This window comes from Onthophagus taurus, chromosome 1 (genome assembly GCF_036711975.1).
Source record: "Onthophagus taurus isolate NC chromosome 1, IU_Otau_3.0, whole genome shotgun sequence".
Lineage (NCBI taxonomy): Eukaryota > Metazoa > Arthropoda > Insecta > Coleoptera > Scarabaeidae > Onthophagus > Onthophagus taurus.
This window is the reverse complement of record NC_091966.1, coordinates 31196390-31215079: the sequence shown is the minus strand read 5'-3', so window position 1 is coordinate 31215079 and position 18690 is coordinate 31196390. Positions and strand designations below refer to the sequence as shown.

At 30.5% G+C, this 18690-nt stretch overlaps 3 protein-coding genes across 3 annotated transcripts; 1 reads left to right on the top strand and 2 right to left on the bottom strand.

The window, feature by feature from the left end:
• Window positions 1-148: 148 nt before the first annotated feature.
• On the top strand, window positions 149-7508 carry LOC111421259 (alanine--glyoxylate aminotransferase 2, mitochondrial). Its single transcript, XM_023054405.2, has 7 exons — window positions 149-316; window positions 374-456; window positions 5377-5561; window positions 5618-5930; window positions 5984-6496; window positions 6563-6808; window positions 6865-7508. Exons 1-7 carry the CDS (start codon window positions 295-297, stop codon window positions 6958-6960), a joined length of 1458 nt encoding a protein of 485 aa, XP_022910173.2. The 5' UTR covers window positions 149-294; the 3' UTR covers window positions 6961-7508.
• LOC111421278 (beta-hexosaminidase subunit beta-like) lies at window positions 6993-11307 on the bottom strand. The gene is made up of 3 exons (XM_071195594.1): window positions 11303-11307; window positions 7284-7479; window positions 6993-7214 (listed from the first exon to the last, which is right to left on the bottom strand). The coding sequence occupies exons 1-3, from the start codon at window positions 11305-11307 to the stop codon at window positions 6993-6995; spliced, it is 423 nt and encodes a 140-aa protein (XP_071051695.1).
• Window positions 11308-11966: 659 nt separating this feature from the next.
• On the bottom strand, window positions 11967-18528 carry LOC139431645 (chitooligosaccharidolytic beta-N-acetylglucosaminidase-like). Its single transcript, XM_071199662.1, has 3 exons — window positions 13392-18528; window positions 13125-13334; window positions 11967-13068 (listed from the first exon to the last, which is right to left on the bottom strand). The coding sequence occupies exons 1-3, from the start codon at window positions 13436-13438 to the stop codon at window positions 11967-11969; spliced, it is 1359 nt and encodes a 452-aa protein (XP_071055763.1). The 5' UTR covers window positions 13439-18528.
• Between the last annotated feature and the right edge of the window lie 162 nt (window positions 18529-18690).

Genomic DNA, 18690 nt, shown 5'->3' with positions numbered 1-18690 from the left:
AAACCCAGATAATAAATTCAATGCAAAACAAGAAATTGCATAATCTTTTCTCTCTTCAACTCATTCTAATCCCAATGTAAATGATATTCACACTTTACTAACTTTACCAACTCAACTGTTGCGATAACGAGACCAATTTAAAAGCAATTGGTTTGTTAACTGTGTTAGGTACCGAGCGTAGTTCTTGAACTGCATATAAGATAATATCTACCAATTTCATTCATTTCATTACGTAGTCAGGTACAGAGTGCATTCAATTCTTTGTGCAGAAGATTTTTTAGTTTTTTGAAGATCATGTCGAAGAATATTTTAAAAGGTAAAAATTAAAAAAATTGAAAAGATTTATGTTTAAACAAATTTATTTAAATTTTAGTGTGTAATGGATTTAAAAATGTACGAAGTTATTCATCATTGAAGGAAATGCCGATTTGTGAATTCAAACCTGTTAAATACGAGGTAATTTTAAAATAATTATTGTAAGTTTATTCTTAGAAATTAAGAAACGATAAATATATATTATTAGAATCCAAATTAAAGCTTAAAGATTTCTTAATACATATTCTTTCATAAAAAGAATATTTTCCTATGAGGATTTCACTATATTCTTAGATTCGGGAGTTATGACATGATTCCATCTTGACCTTTTTCATCAAATATAGCGAATAAAATTTTAGTCTTTGTTAAAATCGGTTTCTGCTCTAAGCTTCAAACCTTTCTGGTTTCTTTACAAAGCATTATTAGATTATAACGTAGCATTCGTGGAGAAAACTGCTATTAATTTTGTGGTGTTGAATAAAAAACCAGAAATATAATTAACAAAAAAGACCATCAAGTTTACCATGAGTTGATTATTTCGTTGGTTATACTCGCTTTTACTTTGGTTTTGTGATCGGCATCATCGCCAAAATTATAAGTACTGTGCATAAATGTCCTAAACTTCTATAATATACATTTGCTATCTAAATGTATTGAATCTATGACCTTATTCTTGTTTGTAATTTTCAATTGGGTAGTAAATGATATTTTAATATCTACAAATACACATGATAGCGGCAAACTTAAATAAATATTTCTCTATTAAGTTTTGTCTGAAAAGCATTCTCAAAAATGCTTTCTAAAACACTTATTCGCTTCCTTCCAACCTTGCGACAGCAGTAAATTGTTTTTTATTTATTTATGAAGTATGTATCAGTGTTTTAGTTTAAATAAAGTACCGGTACTTTATTTTGAAAGGCAAATTTTATTACTTTTGGCTTGAAGAATGTACACAGCATCTCTCATACTTAGCTGATACGTATCAAATGATGCTACTAATTGCGGAGCAATGAAATCTCGTTGCATAGATGTTTTACTCGTCTTTGATTTAAGATTTTTCGCAAAGATTACCAAAAGTTGCACCATTCAGTGTTTTTTGCGAAAACAGAGACCGATAACAAGAGAGAGTCTTTGCAAGTTTCGACGATGTTCAAAATACGAGTTCTTACAATAATGCTCTTTATCGGTTATCAAAATATTATGGAAAAGATCATAACTATGAACATTTTATATTCTTGATAAAAAATATATTCGGGATAGAATTATTTTCAACATCTTATAAAGCTATTGATCCTATTGCTATGTAAGCTTTCCTATTCCACCAATGTACAATTACGTTTTGGAGCGATATATCTTGTCTTCACATCGCGTCTGTCCACAGTTTGAATTGTTTTGTGATGTGGATGACAACGGTTAGGTAATCGTTCTAATACTCAGCACCACAATCGTTTTCATTACAAGCACATAAAGGTTTTTGGAAAGTTTTAATAGTAAATGAATGGTTCAAGTTAGATACACAATAACTGCAAGATCAACTAAATCTATTGATAACATTTAATGAGCTGCAAATTTTTGAAACACAAGGTCTTTGCAATGAAAGCGGCTTCGCTTTTGAGGTTTTAGTATTCTTCATATTTGATTAGTTCAACAATTGGAACATATCAAGTCATAAAATAAACGTCTTGTAATTAAGAATACGTCCTGAATTCGTTAGAGTTATAATACAGTTATAATTTGGGTATCAATAGGCTTGTTCTGTGGTGAGTAAAGTTTCTCTTAAAATATATTGCTACTGTAACTATTATCTTTGCTATTGAGACACATTCATCGACCCCAAGACCAACAAGTTTGGCATCAAACTTTTCTAATGGTTGAAACTTTAGCTTATCTAAAGCTTTTTTAAGAGTTGTTCGTATCGTTTCTGCCAACCTACCGATGATGGACGATGAACAACTGGTCTTTGGCCTCGTTAGCGTCAACGTTTTGTCAACCAAAATAAAAAAACCATGACATTCCTTTACTTCATCTAGGATTAGTTTTCTTTGAATCTGGTCGCAGATGTCGATTAGTACATTTTGGAGATGAACTGAAGTATATTTTGTATTACCAGGAGAGAATTCTAAGTTGTTCTTTTAATAACTCCACAGCTTCCTGTATGAGATGCTTTCCTATGAAGAGCGAGATCATGGGTTTTACAAAATATTAATGTTGAAATGATAGGAAGAAGTTTGTTTGTTTCTATTTCCCTTTGGATGTGTAGCAGTAGAAATGTAGAAGAGTCCATTACAGACTTAAAAGTTACTGTCGTAACATTCGATTCTTTGTGTCACCCAGAACCGACATGTTTCTTGACGCACTCATGCATTGATATATGTATGACAGATGTTGATGTGCTTGATTTTGCAGTTCTGTAAATACTTGACCACATGTTAAAATATAATAAAGATATAAACAGATAAATAAAAATTTAATTTAATATAAAAATTATATGAAAAAATATGTATTAGAAAAATCTTTATAAAACGTTTAAATTGCAACTTTCTTCAGTTACTTATAAAATATATGTAAATTTTTGAGGTTGGTCAGGTTTTAAGACAAGTTTCTCTTACATTCAACTTCTCAAGCACTTTCAATAGCATTCCGTTCCAACACTGACCTTAACCTCCTTTACATTTATTAATAATCAAGAACTTAGCTTAGTTTTAATTTAATTTATTAATAATAAATGTCAAACTCATTAAATCATTAAAGCTAGTGATGGAACGGATAGTGATTTTGCGAAAAACCGGATATCAGGTTATCCGGCATATCTATCCGGCCATTATGGTTATAATTTCTGGTGCATTTCTGAAGTGATACCCTATATTGCCACATTATTGCGATATTTGAATAAAAATGAAATTAACAAGCAAGATAATAAGATACGTAAACTTATTTGGATCCAAGATACAAAATAAACTTTTATGATACTGATTTAACTAACGAAGCAACTCTAAAAAGAGGATACTTTAATTAATAATTGGTGATATTTCCACAAGGATGCTTCAAGAAATGAATTTTATAGCGAATTTTGAAAGTTGTCGATGAAAATTGCAACATCGACAATTTTATAAAAACTTCAAATATTGTTTTCTCATAAACTAACAGTTATTTTTCAAAACGGGCTTATTCATTGGAAAGAGGACACTTTTATTAACATTTTCGGAAATTTTCATACATATTATATTCCAAGAAATGGATTTTATACGAATTATTAAAATTTAATCGGTGGAAATTGCAAAATTCTAAAAAATTGTCGATTATTTCAAAAATTTATTTCTCAAGAACTAAAAGTGATTTTTCAAAACGGCTTGTTGCATTAAAAAGAGAATACTTTAATTAATAATTGATGATATTTCCACAAGGATCCTTCAAGAAATGAATTTTATAGCGAATTTTGAAAGTTGTCGATGAAAATTGCAACATCGACAATTTTATCAAAACTTCAAATATTGTTTTCTCAAAAACTAAAAATTATTTTTCAAAATGGGTTGGTTCATTGGAAAGAAGACACTTTCATTAACACTTTGGGAAATATTCATAGTGATATTCCAAGAACTGGATTTTATACGAATTTTTAAAACTTAATCGGCGAATATTGCAAAATTCGAAAAAATTGTCGATCGTTTCAAAAATATATTTCTCAAGAACTAAAAGCGATTTTTCAAAACGGCTTGTTGCATTAAAAAGAGAATACTTTAATTAATAATTGGTGATATTTACACAAGGATCCTTCAAGAAATGAATTTTATAGCGAATTTTGAAAATTATCGATGAAAATTGCAACATCGAAAATTTTATCAAAACTTCAAATATTGTTTTCTCAAAAACTAAGTTATTTTTCAAAACGGGTTGGTTCATTGGAAAGAGGACACTTTGATTAACACTTTGGGAAATTTTCATACTCATATGTCAAGAACTGGATTTTGTACGAATTATTAAAACTTAATCGGCGAAAATTGTAAAATTTGAAAAAATTCTCGATCATTTCAAATATTTATTTCTCAAAAACTAAAAGCGATTTTTCAAAACGGCTTGTTGCATTAAAAAGAGGATATTTTTATTAATAATTGGTGATATTTCCACAAGGATCCTTCAAAAAATGAATTTTATAGCTAATTTTGAAAATTATCGATGAAAATTGCAACATCGAACATTTTATCAAAATTCAAATACTGTTTTCTTAAAATCTAAAAGTTATTTTTCAAAATTAGTTGCTTCATTGGAAAGAAGACACTTTTATTAACACTTTGGGAAATATTCATAGTCATATTCCAAGAACTGGATTTTATACGAATTTTTAAAACTTTATCGGCGAAAATTGCAAAATTCGAAAAAATTGTCGATTACTTCAAAATTTTATTTCTCATGAACTAAAAGTGATTTTTCAAAACGGCTTGTTGCATTAAAAAGACAATACTTTAATTAATAATTGGTGATATTTCCACAAGGATCCTTCAAGAAATGAATTTTATAGCGAATTTTGAAAGTTATCGATGAAAATTACAACATCGAAAATTTTATCAAAACTTCAAATATTGTTTTCTCAAAAACTAAAAGTTATTTTTCAAAACGTGTTAATTCATTGGAAAGAGGACACTCTTATTAACACTTTTGGAAATTTTCGTACTCATATTCCAAGAAGTGGATTTTATACGAATTTTTAAAACTTAATCGGCGAAAATTGTAAAATTCGATAAAATTGTCGTTCACTTCAAAAATTTATTTCTCAAAAACTAAAAGCGATTTTTCAAAACGGCTTGATGCATTAAAAAGAGGATACTTTAATTAATAATTGCAAGTGATAACAGCGACAGTTCTTTTAGTAATGAATGTGATGATGAATTACAAGCGAAGAGAAGAAAACTAGTTACCAAATATCCGGTCAAAGCCAGATATTTGGTAACTATCCGGTATCCGGCCGGATTTAAAAAAATTGCGGATAGGCCGGACACCGGATAGTTGCCGAATATCCGTTCCACCACTAATTAAAACTAAATTTTATCACTATCTTTTTTATAGGGTCCTTCATATGAGCAACTCCAAAATATACGCCAAACAAAACTAAATCCAGCATTAACAACTTTTTACAGTAAACCTCTTGCTTTAAACCAAGGTTATAAGCAATGGTTATTTGATATTAATGGAAAACGATATTTAGATCTCTTCGGTGGAATATGTACAGTTTCCGTAGGACATTGTCATCCGTAAAATTATCCCATCAAACACACATTTTCAAATTTTAAATTAATTTTATTTTTAGAAAAGTTAACGAAGCTACTATAAAACAATTAGAAACCTTAACGCATGTCTCGAACATTTATTACCATCCAAAGCTTCATGAATACGCTTCAAGATTAGCTGATAAAATGCCGGGAAATTTAAAAGTGGTTTATTTCGTTAACAGTGGATCAGAAGCAAACGATTTGGCAATGCTAATGGCAAGAGTTTATACTAATAATTTTGAAATTTTATCTTTGATGAATGCTTATCATGGAATGAGTCCACAATCGATGGGATTAACATCAATGCCTTCTTATAGATATTCAATTCCTCAACCACCAGGAATTCATCATGTAAATATAACTTAATTAATAGGATTTTTTCGCAAATAAAATAATTTTTGTAGGTGATGAATCCTGATGTTTATACAGGTCTGTGGGGTGGATCACATTGCAGAGATAGCCCCGTTCAAACAAAAAGAACCTGTGATTGCTCCCCAAACGAATGCAAAGCTGGAGATAATTATTTACAACAACTATCGCAATTTTTCACATACAATTTAGCAAGTGGTCATGTTGCTGCTATGTTTGCCGAGTCAATTCAAGGATTGGGCGGAGTTGTTCAATTTCCTAAAAATTATATTAAAGGGGCTTATAAATTGGTTAAAGAATATGGCGGTCTTTTTGTTTCCGATGAAGTCCAAGCTGGATTTGGACGAACCGGAGATCATTTCTGGGGTTTTGAAGCTCACGGAATTACTCCGGATATCGTAACAATGGCTAAAGGAATTGGAAATGGTTATCCATTAGCCGCTGTTGTTACTACGCCGGATATAGCGAAAGCTTTAACTAAATCAGGACATTTTAATACTTTTGGCGGAAATCCTGTTGCTTCAGCTGTTGGAATTGCAGTTTTAGATGTATTTATTTGTTTAAATTAATTTATCTATTCTAAAAAGTATTGATATAAATTTATTTTTAAATAGGTAATTGAAGAAGAAAAATTACAAGAAAATTCTAAAAAAGTTGGGACTTACTTCTTATTAGAACTTGAAAAATTATCAGAGAAATACCCAGTGATTGGTGATGTTAGAGGAAAAGGATTAATGATTGGAGTTGAATTGGTTAATCCTGGAACTAAAGAACCTTTAGATCGGAAAAAATCTTTACAAGTTTTGGATGAATCTCTTAATATGGGAGTTATTCTTGGGAAAGGGGGTATTTATGGAAATGTAAGTAAAAAAAATACAAGTTATAACTTAATTTTTACATTTTTTTTTAATTTAAGGTTTTAAGAATAAAACCACCGATGTGTGTTACTAAAGAAGACGTCGATTTTTCGTTATCAGTTTTAGAAGAAGTTTTCAAAAAAATTTCCCAGTAAATTTTTCTTCTCCTTTCACATATATTTTTTTTTCAACATTTTCCTTCATTTTGTACACACCATTCAGGTGCAACGGGTTCAGCTCCGATTCGATTTGCAACCAACCTTTCTCGATGCAAATAAAATCGATGTTCCACATCTTTACTACGATCTCTTTTAGAATTAGTCCATAATCTTTCAGCAACAGCGGCAGCTCTTGGCCAAATCTTCGTTTCTATATTAATATCATCTACGTATTCTCCCCACAAACAAACCTAAAAATTAAAAAGAAATAGATTTTTATTAAGATTGTTCTTGATTTTGTAAAAAAAATTGTGCGTTACCTCACCGCCTAAAACGTTTTTGTGTTTTGGTAACTTATTCGCAAAGATTTGTCTCCATGTGGAATATCTTGTTTTTGATCTAATTCCGTGATCTAAATACCAATAGTTTTTGGGGGAGATGATAACTTCAAATCCACTTTTAAGTAAGTAATTTGGTAATTTTGAACCTTTTGGAACCCAAGTTTGAATTATGTACCTTTTGAATAATAAATACATTTAAAATTAGTCGTTGAGATTTTATTTATAAGTATTAAGAAGCAACTTATAAAACAAATTGAAGCTAAAAATAATTAAAAGAATTAGATGTTTATGTTGGTTGAATAACCTCTGTTGATTTTATTTCTGACAATTACACTCAAAAACTCTTTCTATATTCTTAAAAGTCTTAAAAAGTGGAAGTGTAGGGGATGTAATATCTACTATACACCTTTTGCTCACTCTCTGCTCATACTGACACGTGAATTGTAGGCGATGATAAATCATTTCATGTGACAATTCGAACACTACAATTCCAAAATCTACCATGACTAACCCGGTAAAGTGATATATTGTGCTCAAATAGTGGAGGGCAACCAGAATATCCGTGACATCATTTTGATTGAATCCTTTCTGAACAACTCAGGAATGAAGCAGGTCCATACCCAACCAACTGCATATTTCATATATTTTTCTCTTCTACATCGAAGGAAGCTTTATATAAAGAAATGTATTTATTGATAAGTTTATAATGGAGAAAATTTACTTAGATAGCACTAACAGGTTCTGAGATATTTACTTAAGCATACTAAAAACATAGTTTTTTGGAAACAGCAAAAAACGACTGTTCCAGCAAAATGTTTTAATCTGTTATTACTCGAAGTGTAATAAACTGAACGAGTCAGAGTCAAACTTTCTGCCATGTAGAGAGTCTCGTCTGGTTGTTTTTTAGCATTTTCCTTGAGCTAGCTCAATTTGCGCCTCAATCTTTTCTGAATGTAGTCAACATATTCAATTCTTTTTGTGTTCATCTCTTCATGATAAACTGTTTGGTAGGCCTTGGAGAAACCGTCACTCAAGTATTTGACATAGCGAACATTGTAAGTGTGTTCAAACTGCTTGAAAATTTGATCAGTGGGAATATCTTCATATTCCGGACATTTTCAGGTTTTCTTCCACTTGTACAAAATTTGTTAACAGATGCAATCCTGTCATAATTATGCATCAATAATTACTATTTTTCATTTAGCGACACTTCTTGTAGAGTGCCTCGGGATAGTTATCTAACCCACTCTTCTTTCTCATCTCAATGACATTCATTTCTGGTTTTGGCATTTAAAATTTTAGTTTTTGGCGACGACAGGAAGATTTTTGTCCAAATTATCATACTGCTTGACTTGGTTCAAATTAAATATTGAACTACAACAGTCATGAATTAATGGGATGAGCTGGTATCAGAATACCAACAAGTAAATAAAATCGATATTCCACATCTTTGCTACGATCTCTTTTAGAATTAGTCCATAATCTTTCAGCAATAGCGGCAGCTCTTGGCCGAATCTTCGTTTCTATGTTAATATCATCTACGTATTCACCCCACACACAATCCTAAAAATTGTGGACCGTGTATAGATTACCAACAATTGTACATCACATACATATATACTTAGTGGGTATATATGTATGTGATGTACTTAGTGTTAATGCCTAGTGTTACCATTTTCGGCTATTAAAGTTGGTATTAAAATATTATTTTCACAGCAACTTATCTTTTTTGCTTGTTTCTGCAATGTTGTGCCATCAGCATGAGAATTAAAACGTTATAATAGCCCAAACTAATACAACCCTTTTCTACTGTTCTATAACAAATATCAATTTGGATTTGTTTTTATACAAAAGATCATGTTTTCTCATATAACTAGAAACTAAAAGTTCTGTTTTTAGTCTTTAAAGTTTTTTTGTAAACAATTTCATAGTGTTATTCAAAAAAACTAGTTAATATAATTTTTTTGTTATTTACTGTTTTTACTGGTGTAAAAAGCTGTTCTGACAAGGGTTTTAGGTTCTAAATGTGTTGGTAACTGTGTAATATAGAAAAAATATATGTACTAATAACTCTTGCATACTAAGTGGTGGAACGAACATCCGGCAATAAATGTTTGAAATAATCGAGACAACTTTTTGGAATTTTACAATGTTTGCCGATTAAGTTTTAAAAATTCCTATAAAATCCAGTTCTTGGAATATGAGTATGAAAATCCCAAAGTGTTAATAAAAGTGTTCTCTTTCCAATGAACAAACCCGTTTTTAAAAATAACATTTAGTTAAAAACTGTTTGAGAAAATGATATTTGAAATTTTGATAACATTTTCGATGTTGCAATTTTCATCGATAACTTGCAAAATTCGCTATAAAATTAATTTCTTGAAGGATCCTTCTGGAAATATCACCAATTATTAATTAAACTATCCTCTTTTTAATGCAACAAGTCGTTTTGAAAAATCACTTTCAGTTCTTGAGAAATAAATTTTTTAAATAATCGACATTTCTTTTGAATTTTGCAATTTTCACCGATTTAGTTTTAAAAATTCGTATAAAATCCAGTTCTTGGAATAGGAGTATGCAAATTTCCCAAAGTGTTAATAAAAGTGTCCTCTTTCCAATGAACAAACCCGTTTTGAAAAATAACATTTAGTTTTTGAGAAAATGATATTTGAAATTTTGATAACATTTTCGATATTGCAATTTTCATCGATAACTTGCAAAATTAGCTATAAAATTAATTTCTTGAAGGATCCTTCTGGAAATATCACCAATTATTAATTAAACTATCCTCTTTTTAATGTAACAAGTCGTTTTGAAAAATCACTTTCAGTTCTTGAGAAATAAATTTTTTAAATAATCGACATTTCTTTCGAATTTTGCAATTTTCACCGATTAAGTTTTAAAAATTCGTATAAAATCCAGTTCTTGGAATAGGAGTATGCAAATTTCCCAAAGTGTTAATAAAAGTGTCCTCTTTCCAATGAACAAACCCGTTTTGAAAAATAACATTTAGTTTTTGAGAAAATGATATTTGAAATTTTGATAACATTTTCGATATTGCAATTTTCATCGATAACTTGCAAAATTCGCTATAAAATTTATTTCTTGAAGGATCCTTCTGGAAATATCACTAATTATTAATTAAACTATCCTCTTTTTAATGCAACAAATCGTTTTGAAAAATCACTTTCAGTTCTTGAGAAATAAATTTTTTAAATAATCGACATTTCTTTCGAATTTTGCAATTTTCACCGATTAAGTTTTAAAAATTCGTATAAAATCTAGTTCTTGGAATAGGAGTATGCAAATTTCCCAAAGTGTTAATAAAAGTGTCCTCTTTCCAATGAACAAACCCGTTTTGAAAAATAACATTTAGGTTTTGAGAAAATGATATTTGAAATTTTGATAACATTTTCGATATTGCAATTTTCATCGATAACTTGCAAAATTCGCTATAAAATTAATTTCTTGAAGGATCCTTCTGGAAATATCACCAATTAGTAATTAAAGTATCCTCTTTTTAATGCAACAAGCCGTTTTGTAAAATCACTTTCAGCTCTTGAGAAATACATTTTTAAAGTAATCGACAATCTTTTCGAATTTTGCAATTTTCGCCGATTACGTTTTAAAAATTATTATAAAATCCAGTTCTTGGAATATGAGTATGAAAATTTCCCAAAGTGTTAATAAAAGTGTTCTCTTTCCAATAAACCAACCCGTTTTGAAAAATAACTTTTAGTTTTTTAGATAACAATATTTGAAGTTTTGATAAAATTTTCGCTGTTGCAATTTTCATCGATTTTTATCTTCTTTGGAATATATGTTCAAACTACATTATTAAAGAACTTATTGATATTTTAATTTTTGCCTTTCAAATATTATTTCAGCAATTCTGGTTTAGATCAAACTTATTTCTTGGGTTGTATCGCGTTATATTTGCATCATGTAGAATACCACTGTTGGTTTTGTATCACTTAACAGTACATGAAAGTACAAACCCCATATTCGCAGTTCACAACTTTTTTACAAAATCTACATTTCTACTAATTATTAGGCAATAGCAGTTTTGCAATAGCTAATTTTTCTGCCACTTAGGCAGTTCCATCTCGTTGCTATCCCAATCTGGTCGTTAACATATTCTGAATGTAACCAACATACTCAACCTTTTTTATGTCCACCTTTATGCCCTAGTCAGCGTCGTTCAAGTATTTTATATAGCAAACATTGTAATTGTCTTTAGGTCGCTTGAAAATATTGATCGCTCCAGATATCTCCATTGCGCCACATATTACTTACAGCAAAATTAACATAACAAACTTTCCCATAATTAGGACTGGTCCCTGTGACACCTTACACGTTAATAAAGTAGCCAAAACTTTTTAGATTGTACCGTGTATATGATAAACCCATAATTTTCCAAAAGATTTACTTTTAGTATTACGTATCTAAGATTTGATTTAATTCAAAGTTTTTTTGAAGTAGGTATTTTCTTATTGGATTTAATTATTTCTTGTATAATTGGTTATCTAACTTACTAAAATATTCAATTTTTAAAAATTAAAAAAGAAAGTCATTTATAGAAACGATTCATATAACAAATAAAAACCGAAAAAACATATTTTATGATAAATAATAATCATATATTATTTAAAAAAATATTACTTACTTGTTTTTATCTAAGAATTTGTTAGCTGTTTTATAACTAGTTAAACCACTCGACCATATAATAACTTTTTGGTTACCATTAGTAATCGTTTTGTTATAAATGTTAACAATTTTATTTTGATATTTAGCCCATAAAGTTAAATAACCCATCCTCGTATCAGAAACATTTAAATTTTTTATATAATTAAAAACATCTTTGTTCGTTTTCCAACAACCAATTGAAACTTCGTCTCCACCTAAATGAAAATATTCTTTATTTTCATAAACTTTTCCAATATCTCTAAACAATTTCTCCAAAATAACATAAACGTTATCATTCATCGGATTTATCTGTCCACATGGAGGTTGCAAACAATATAAATTATAAGGAAAATAATTTAAGCACGTTGCTAATTCTCCAAGATTTTTTTCAATTTCAAATTCGCCAAATTGCCAACCGTTTCCGGCATGTGAAGGAGTATCTATTTCTAAGATAATTCTAACTCCCCTAGTTTTTCCATATTTAATAATTTCTTCGATATCATTTAAAGTATAAACTTTGTCGTTGGAATATGCTCCATATTGAGCTAATTGTGGTACATTTGGCAATAACATTGGAAAACTATGAGAATCAGTTACATGCCAATGAAGAACATTCATTTTATTCATCCTTAAACCATCTATTTGCTTTTTAATCGTCGACAGTTTCAAATAATGTCTTGAGGTATCGATTAATAATCCGCGATGATGGAATTTCGGACCATCTTTAATTAAACCTTGAGATATCATACTTAAAATGTTATAATTAGATGTGGTGTTCACTGCAATTAATTGTGAAAGTGTTTCTAAACCATGTCTGATGCCAAAAATATTTTCTGCTGAAATGTTAACGTAAACTATAGGGATTTCTGTGAAAATTTTTAATTCATAATTTTCGTTAATTTTGGGGTTCAAATTTATTAAGTCGGTTTCGTTAAAATCAAAGTTAATTTTTACGACGTTTTCAGTGTATTCACAGGTGGTATATTTTAAATTAGAGTTTTCCATAAAAATATTTTGCATTTCTTTAAGAAGGTTGTTTGTATCTTCGGGAATATTTAAATTTATAAATTTAATATTTCTGAAAATAATTATGTTTGTGATGATTACAAAGAACAATTTTAAAATCAAAGTTACTTTGGGTGTATTTGAATTAAATCTTTAGATAATTTTGTTGAATACGTTGGTTTAGGCCATAACCCAGCATATTTTCCACATACCAATCTACATAATTCAAGAGAATTGAATGTTGTTTGATTAGATATTTGAATTTTTAATTCTCTTTGACATTTATTTCCTTTTGTGTTACAAAACCACACCCAAGGATTAGTAAACTTTTCATTATTCCTATGAAAACTTAATATTTACTAGTTTTTGTTTATAATTGTTATATGTATTACTTACCCATTTACATTGAATATTAAAACTAATAAAATCAACAAAAAATTCATTTCAAAAGAAGTTTAAATTGAACTAAAATATACATGCACAAGAAATCAAATAAAAACGAATTTACACCTACACACATTTATTTTATTCTTTATTGTTTGTTATAAAGTAACGTACAAAATCTCGTTATTTAACTGTTACGTGATATAAAGAATGAATAACGATTGGATAAAGCTAAAAAATGTTAAAAGTCGTTAAAAATTAATTGAATCGTTTGATTACTTAGAATTATACACATATATGTTAGAGTTTATGTTAAACTATACTACTTAAGTAGTTTTCTAATGGCGCAACATTGAGCTATCTAAGTGAATTGGTTTCCTATTTTAATTTAATTTCCGCTACCATGGTCATAAAAGGTGCTGGGCATCTATAAATTTATCATTTACTATTACCACTGGAAAAAATAAATGAAAAGAATTCAGAAATAGATTTGATGTTATTAAATCAGAACGAAGTTATGGAAATTTTAAACAAACAAGCAACATTTTTTGTTACTCATGTTATTGCTGAAGGTTCCGAACTGAAAATGAAAGATATTTGAGGGGCAGCCAAGAATTTTAATGAAGAATAAATTTAAATACGCCTTGCGTGTCTCATGACCTGAATGGCAGTATAGTAAAGTGCCAATTATATTTGTGAACCATTTAACCGGGGTTTGGATTAACCGTTCTTGTGATTTATACAGGGTGATTTATTAGCTCACCACCAAACTTTGAAACATATGATAGCTAATCCAGTTACCAAAAAAAATGTTAATGAACATATGTCCTATTTCAATTATTTACGAAATTATAACATTTGAAAGTTTTAATTTTTATATTAAAACACATAAATATTACAAATTTTGTTCAAAATAGTTTCCTTCTGCTAGAATACATGCTTCACAACGACGAATTAAAGGTTACGAATTAAATTACATAGGCCCACTTTTACCACCTCTTGATAAATTTATCCGATAGATCAATAGCTCTTAGCCAATGAGAGCACTTAAAACCGCCGTAACCATGGCAACTATCCTCTAGATAGTTTATCAGGAGGATGGTAAAAGTGGGCCATAAGGAGGTATATCTTCAAGTAAATCAAAAAGTGTATTGTTCAAAAAAAAATCTGTAATTTACAGCGTTCAAACGTCCATTAAATACATGCAAACTTAGTAAATTGTTGTTAAATATTTCACCCCAAACGTTGATGCTGATACGTTGTTGAAATTTCCTTGGTCTAATCGCATGCGGATTTTGTAATGCCAAGATATGTTCATTATGGTAATTATTTATACCATCTCGTGTAAAACATGATTCATCTGTCCAGAGAACATTTGAAATGAAGTCATTATTTTGGGCATGTTGCTGCAATACCCATTCACAAAATGCTAACGGTTGCTGATTATCTCCTCTAGCTTGAACATTCTGTTTACGATACGGATGAAGGACTTCGCGGTTCAATATGCGCCATGCAAATTTTTGACTTACATGTATGTTGTGTGCTATTCTTCGAGTACTGATGGAAAAATTATCAATGACAGCATTAATTACAGCTTCTTCGTCCTCTACATTAACTACATACAGTCGCATAGCTTTTGCTGGAGCAGGATTACCTGTTTCTCGAAGTCTTCTGAAAGAATCGCTAAAAACTGAATAATATGGCAAATGACGCTGTGGAAATCTTTCTTGATATTATATCAGTAAGAACTGATTGTCGAGCTTTCCGATGTTCGGTCCGTATCTGTTAGCTAAAGCACAATACTGTGCAGAAAAGTTACAGATGATAGAAAGACTTACACTTTCAACAGGTTGTTTTAAAGAGTGTTTGCGACGTTTTAAAGAAAGGCGTGGAATTAGAGAATTACAAATTCAAGGAAAACAGCTTAGTGCTAACGAAGTTGGGGCTACAATTTTTTGTGACACGTTATCAAACGTTATTAGCGGTTTACTACCTGCCCAAATATACAATGCTGATGTGCCAGGCCTCTATTGACGTGCAATGCCAACTCATACATTAGTATCTGCTAAAGAAAAAACTGCTCCTGACTATAAAATTAGTAAAGATCGGATTACAGTATTATGTTATTCAAATGCTACTGGAAAAGATAAGCAAAAATTAGCTGTAGTAGGGAAGTCACAGTCGCTTAAAGCTTTAAAACACATAAAAACACTCTCAATATGTAGATGTATTTCAGTCATTACAAATGTTCAGAGCTATGAAGAACTGGATGACGAAAATATTCTGGAGTGGCTAAATATTGACTCGAATGTTTTGGACTGTGAACACATCACTGACGATGATTTAGTCGATAGTGTCACCAAACCAATCTCTGAACCGAGTTCACTCCAAGAATGTAATGACAATCACGTAGAAGATGATACCTTAGAACCACAATCCAAAATCAGTTTTTACATTATGAATAATACTTCTTGGAATAACTTCTTGACGACGTGTCTGAAGATGTCTAATTATCCGGCGAAACATATGTCGCACCTAAATTAAATAAAAAACTTCTAGTCATCGTTGGACATACGTCTTTCATTTCAATTTATCATTACTCACGGTGAAACATGGAGGCAAATCTTGCTAAATTGATGTAAACCGTTTTGCGCGTTGGATAGTACACTCCAAAATCTGGAGCCAAACTGAAGGTCAGTTTTCGCCATACATTATTCACTTCAGTTACTCAGTTTGAACGAAATTGTATAGAAGATTAAGTGGTGATACTCTACTTTAGTTGTAAATACAGAAATATTCACATATGATGAGTCCTGATGAACCAATATTAATTGTAATTGATCTTTTGCGCTTATGAATATCGAAAACAAAATATGAAAAAGATATCAAAACGTTACTTAATGAAAAAAAGCATAGCTTACGCTATTTCCAGGATAAATTAATCTTGATTAAAAACATTCATTGTAATTCCAGTAATTATGATAGTAATCTATATGTCACAAATCCTTGACAGGTCTTCTGATGATGGCCGGGAGGTCATAAAAAAGGACACTTATTCTATACTTACATTTAAAGTGGTGATATAGATGCACCATGATCTTTATCAACTATATTGATGCTTTACTCGAATAAGTGTTAACATACATTCATGCTTACCTTCGAAGTTGCGAGAAAAATCAAACCTCATCTGATTTTTTTCAAGTCGCATCTGAAAATGAACGTGCAAACTGTTTTAGCTCTACACTTACGCACTTATTCGCGATTTACGACCTATGCAGGCAAGTACCTAACACTTACCTGCGTATGTATGGGCCGCATAAACATACTACGAACTACGAAAAAAAAACTAACCTTTAGCAATAAGTTCAGTAAAAGAAACCAAAGATACACCAAGCTAAAAGGATATTCATCAACGATACTCAACCAAGAATATCGACCGTAGATGGAACAATTGATGCAGTTATTTCAAAGTATTTATGTGGGGAGGATCCAAATAAAGATTCAGGTGAGAGACATACCATAACTTGTGGTCACTCGACGATTTTCATTTTCTATTTCTTGATGATGATTTTTTCCTGCATTGTTGATAACAGTCGTTGTCGTGGAGAAGAGTTCTAGGTTGAAAGCCTGGTTCGACACAAACTGCGACGAATGACGGTGTTTTTTTTGCTATTACTACTAATGGCCTAGGAAAACAATCTAACAGATATGAACCAACTGAGTCCGTGGGATTTTCTTTTTCTATTTCTTGATGATGGTTTTTTTCTGCATTGTTGACAACAGCTGTTATCGTGGAGAAGAGTTCTAGGTTGAAAGCTTGGTTCGACACAAACTGGGATGAATGACAGTGTTGAAGGCTATGCAGCCGGGAGATAGACTGCATAAACTAACTCCTCTTATTACCAAACTGAAAGACAGTTAAAGACACTGCATCTATTAACTAGACAACAGGACGCCTTCTTTAAGCAATATATCAAGAAATTCCTGGCCAGGAATACGCGCCTTGTTGGTACTTTCAGAAACAACAGGGAAAGTAAATCTAAAAAAGTTATATCAAAAGTACTGAACAAACAGAGATATTACGTAGAAGAATCAAATTCGGGTGTGGTCATTCTGAAATGGAAAGGTAAGCGTGATGTGCTAACAATAACTTCAAAACACACCAATACACAGTAACTACAGTTCAATTTAGAAGTAGCGAAGTAGATAAACCTGAAATAATCGTTGATTATAATAATTCCAAAGTTTTTATATAATTATCGAACCAGATAAAATGATACTCCTCGCCATTACATAAAAGCATATAATGGTACCGGAAATTAGCATTCGAATTATTGCTTGGCAGAAGTTCTTACAGGATTCTGAGTCGTGTCTCATGCCGTTTAACGTGTTAAAATCAGAGAAGCCTGTTCCTTCACTAGATAAGCGGCGCAGACACCATAACATTCCAATAGAATTAGTGAACATGTCAATTGTATAATGGACTATACTAAGATATTTCAGGCAGAATAGTACCAGATTTCCAGAATTAGAAATCAGCACAGTAAATATTTGTCTACCTTTCTTAATGTTTGCAGGCTGTATCAGCTGTATTAGGGTTATTACAGAAGGAAATTTTGGCCAAAGTCTCTTTTATAGGCTTATTTTTCAAACCGAATGCAATTTATTTCCATCGTCCAAAAACCGACACCTATCGCATTAGAATGTTGCAAAAACTTAAAATTAGGTGTTCAATAGGACAGAAAATATTGTCAATACACAATACACATGCTACAAAATATATATAGTAATAAAATTAGTACCTACTTACTGAGATTTTGCAAGTTGCTCAAGAAAAAATGATCCTGATGTAGAGCAATTATAAGATGACCAGACTCATGTGGAGGCTAAACGAGAACTTCAATATTTATCTGTATAAATATTTACTACTGATTAAGTTGTTGGCCATAAGTTGTTCGTGGTTGATTACAGTTATCTCGATTTTGATCGAGACTGGTCGCATTGAAAAATCTTAGGCAGCTCCAAATTTTCAATCCCAGACAATTATACCCAGAGATTATTAAATCTGCAAGTACTAACTATATATTTCAATAAGAAACATTTTTTATAATAAATCAATGAAATGGCTCCATAGAAAGCGATACTTATCTGATTACATAACTATAATTTTATGTAAACTGAGAAATCCTAAAATTCTATTGTATTTTGAAATTACTGCGCTGTTTTAAAATTGAATATATTTAATACAATTGCTATTAGTTATATAAAAACACAAGAAAAAGATTTAAAAAGGATTGTAAAATAAATCACA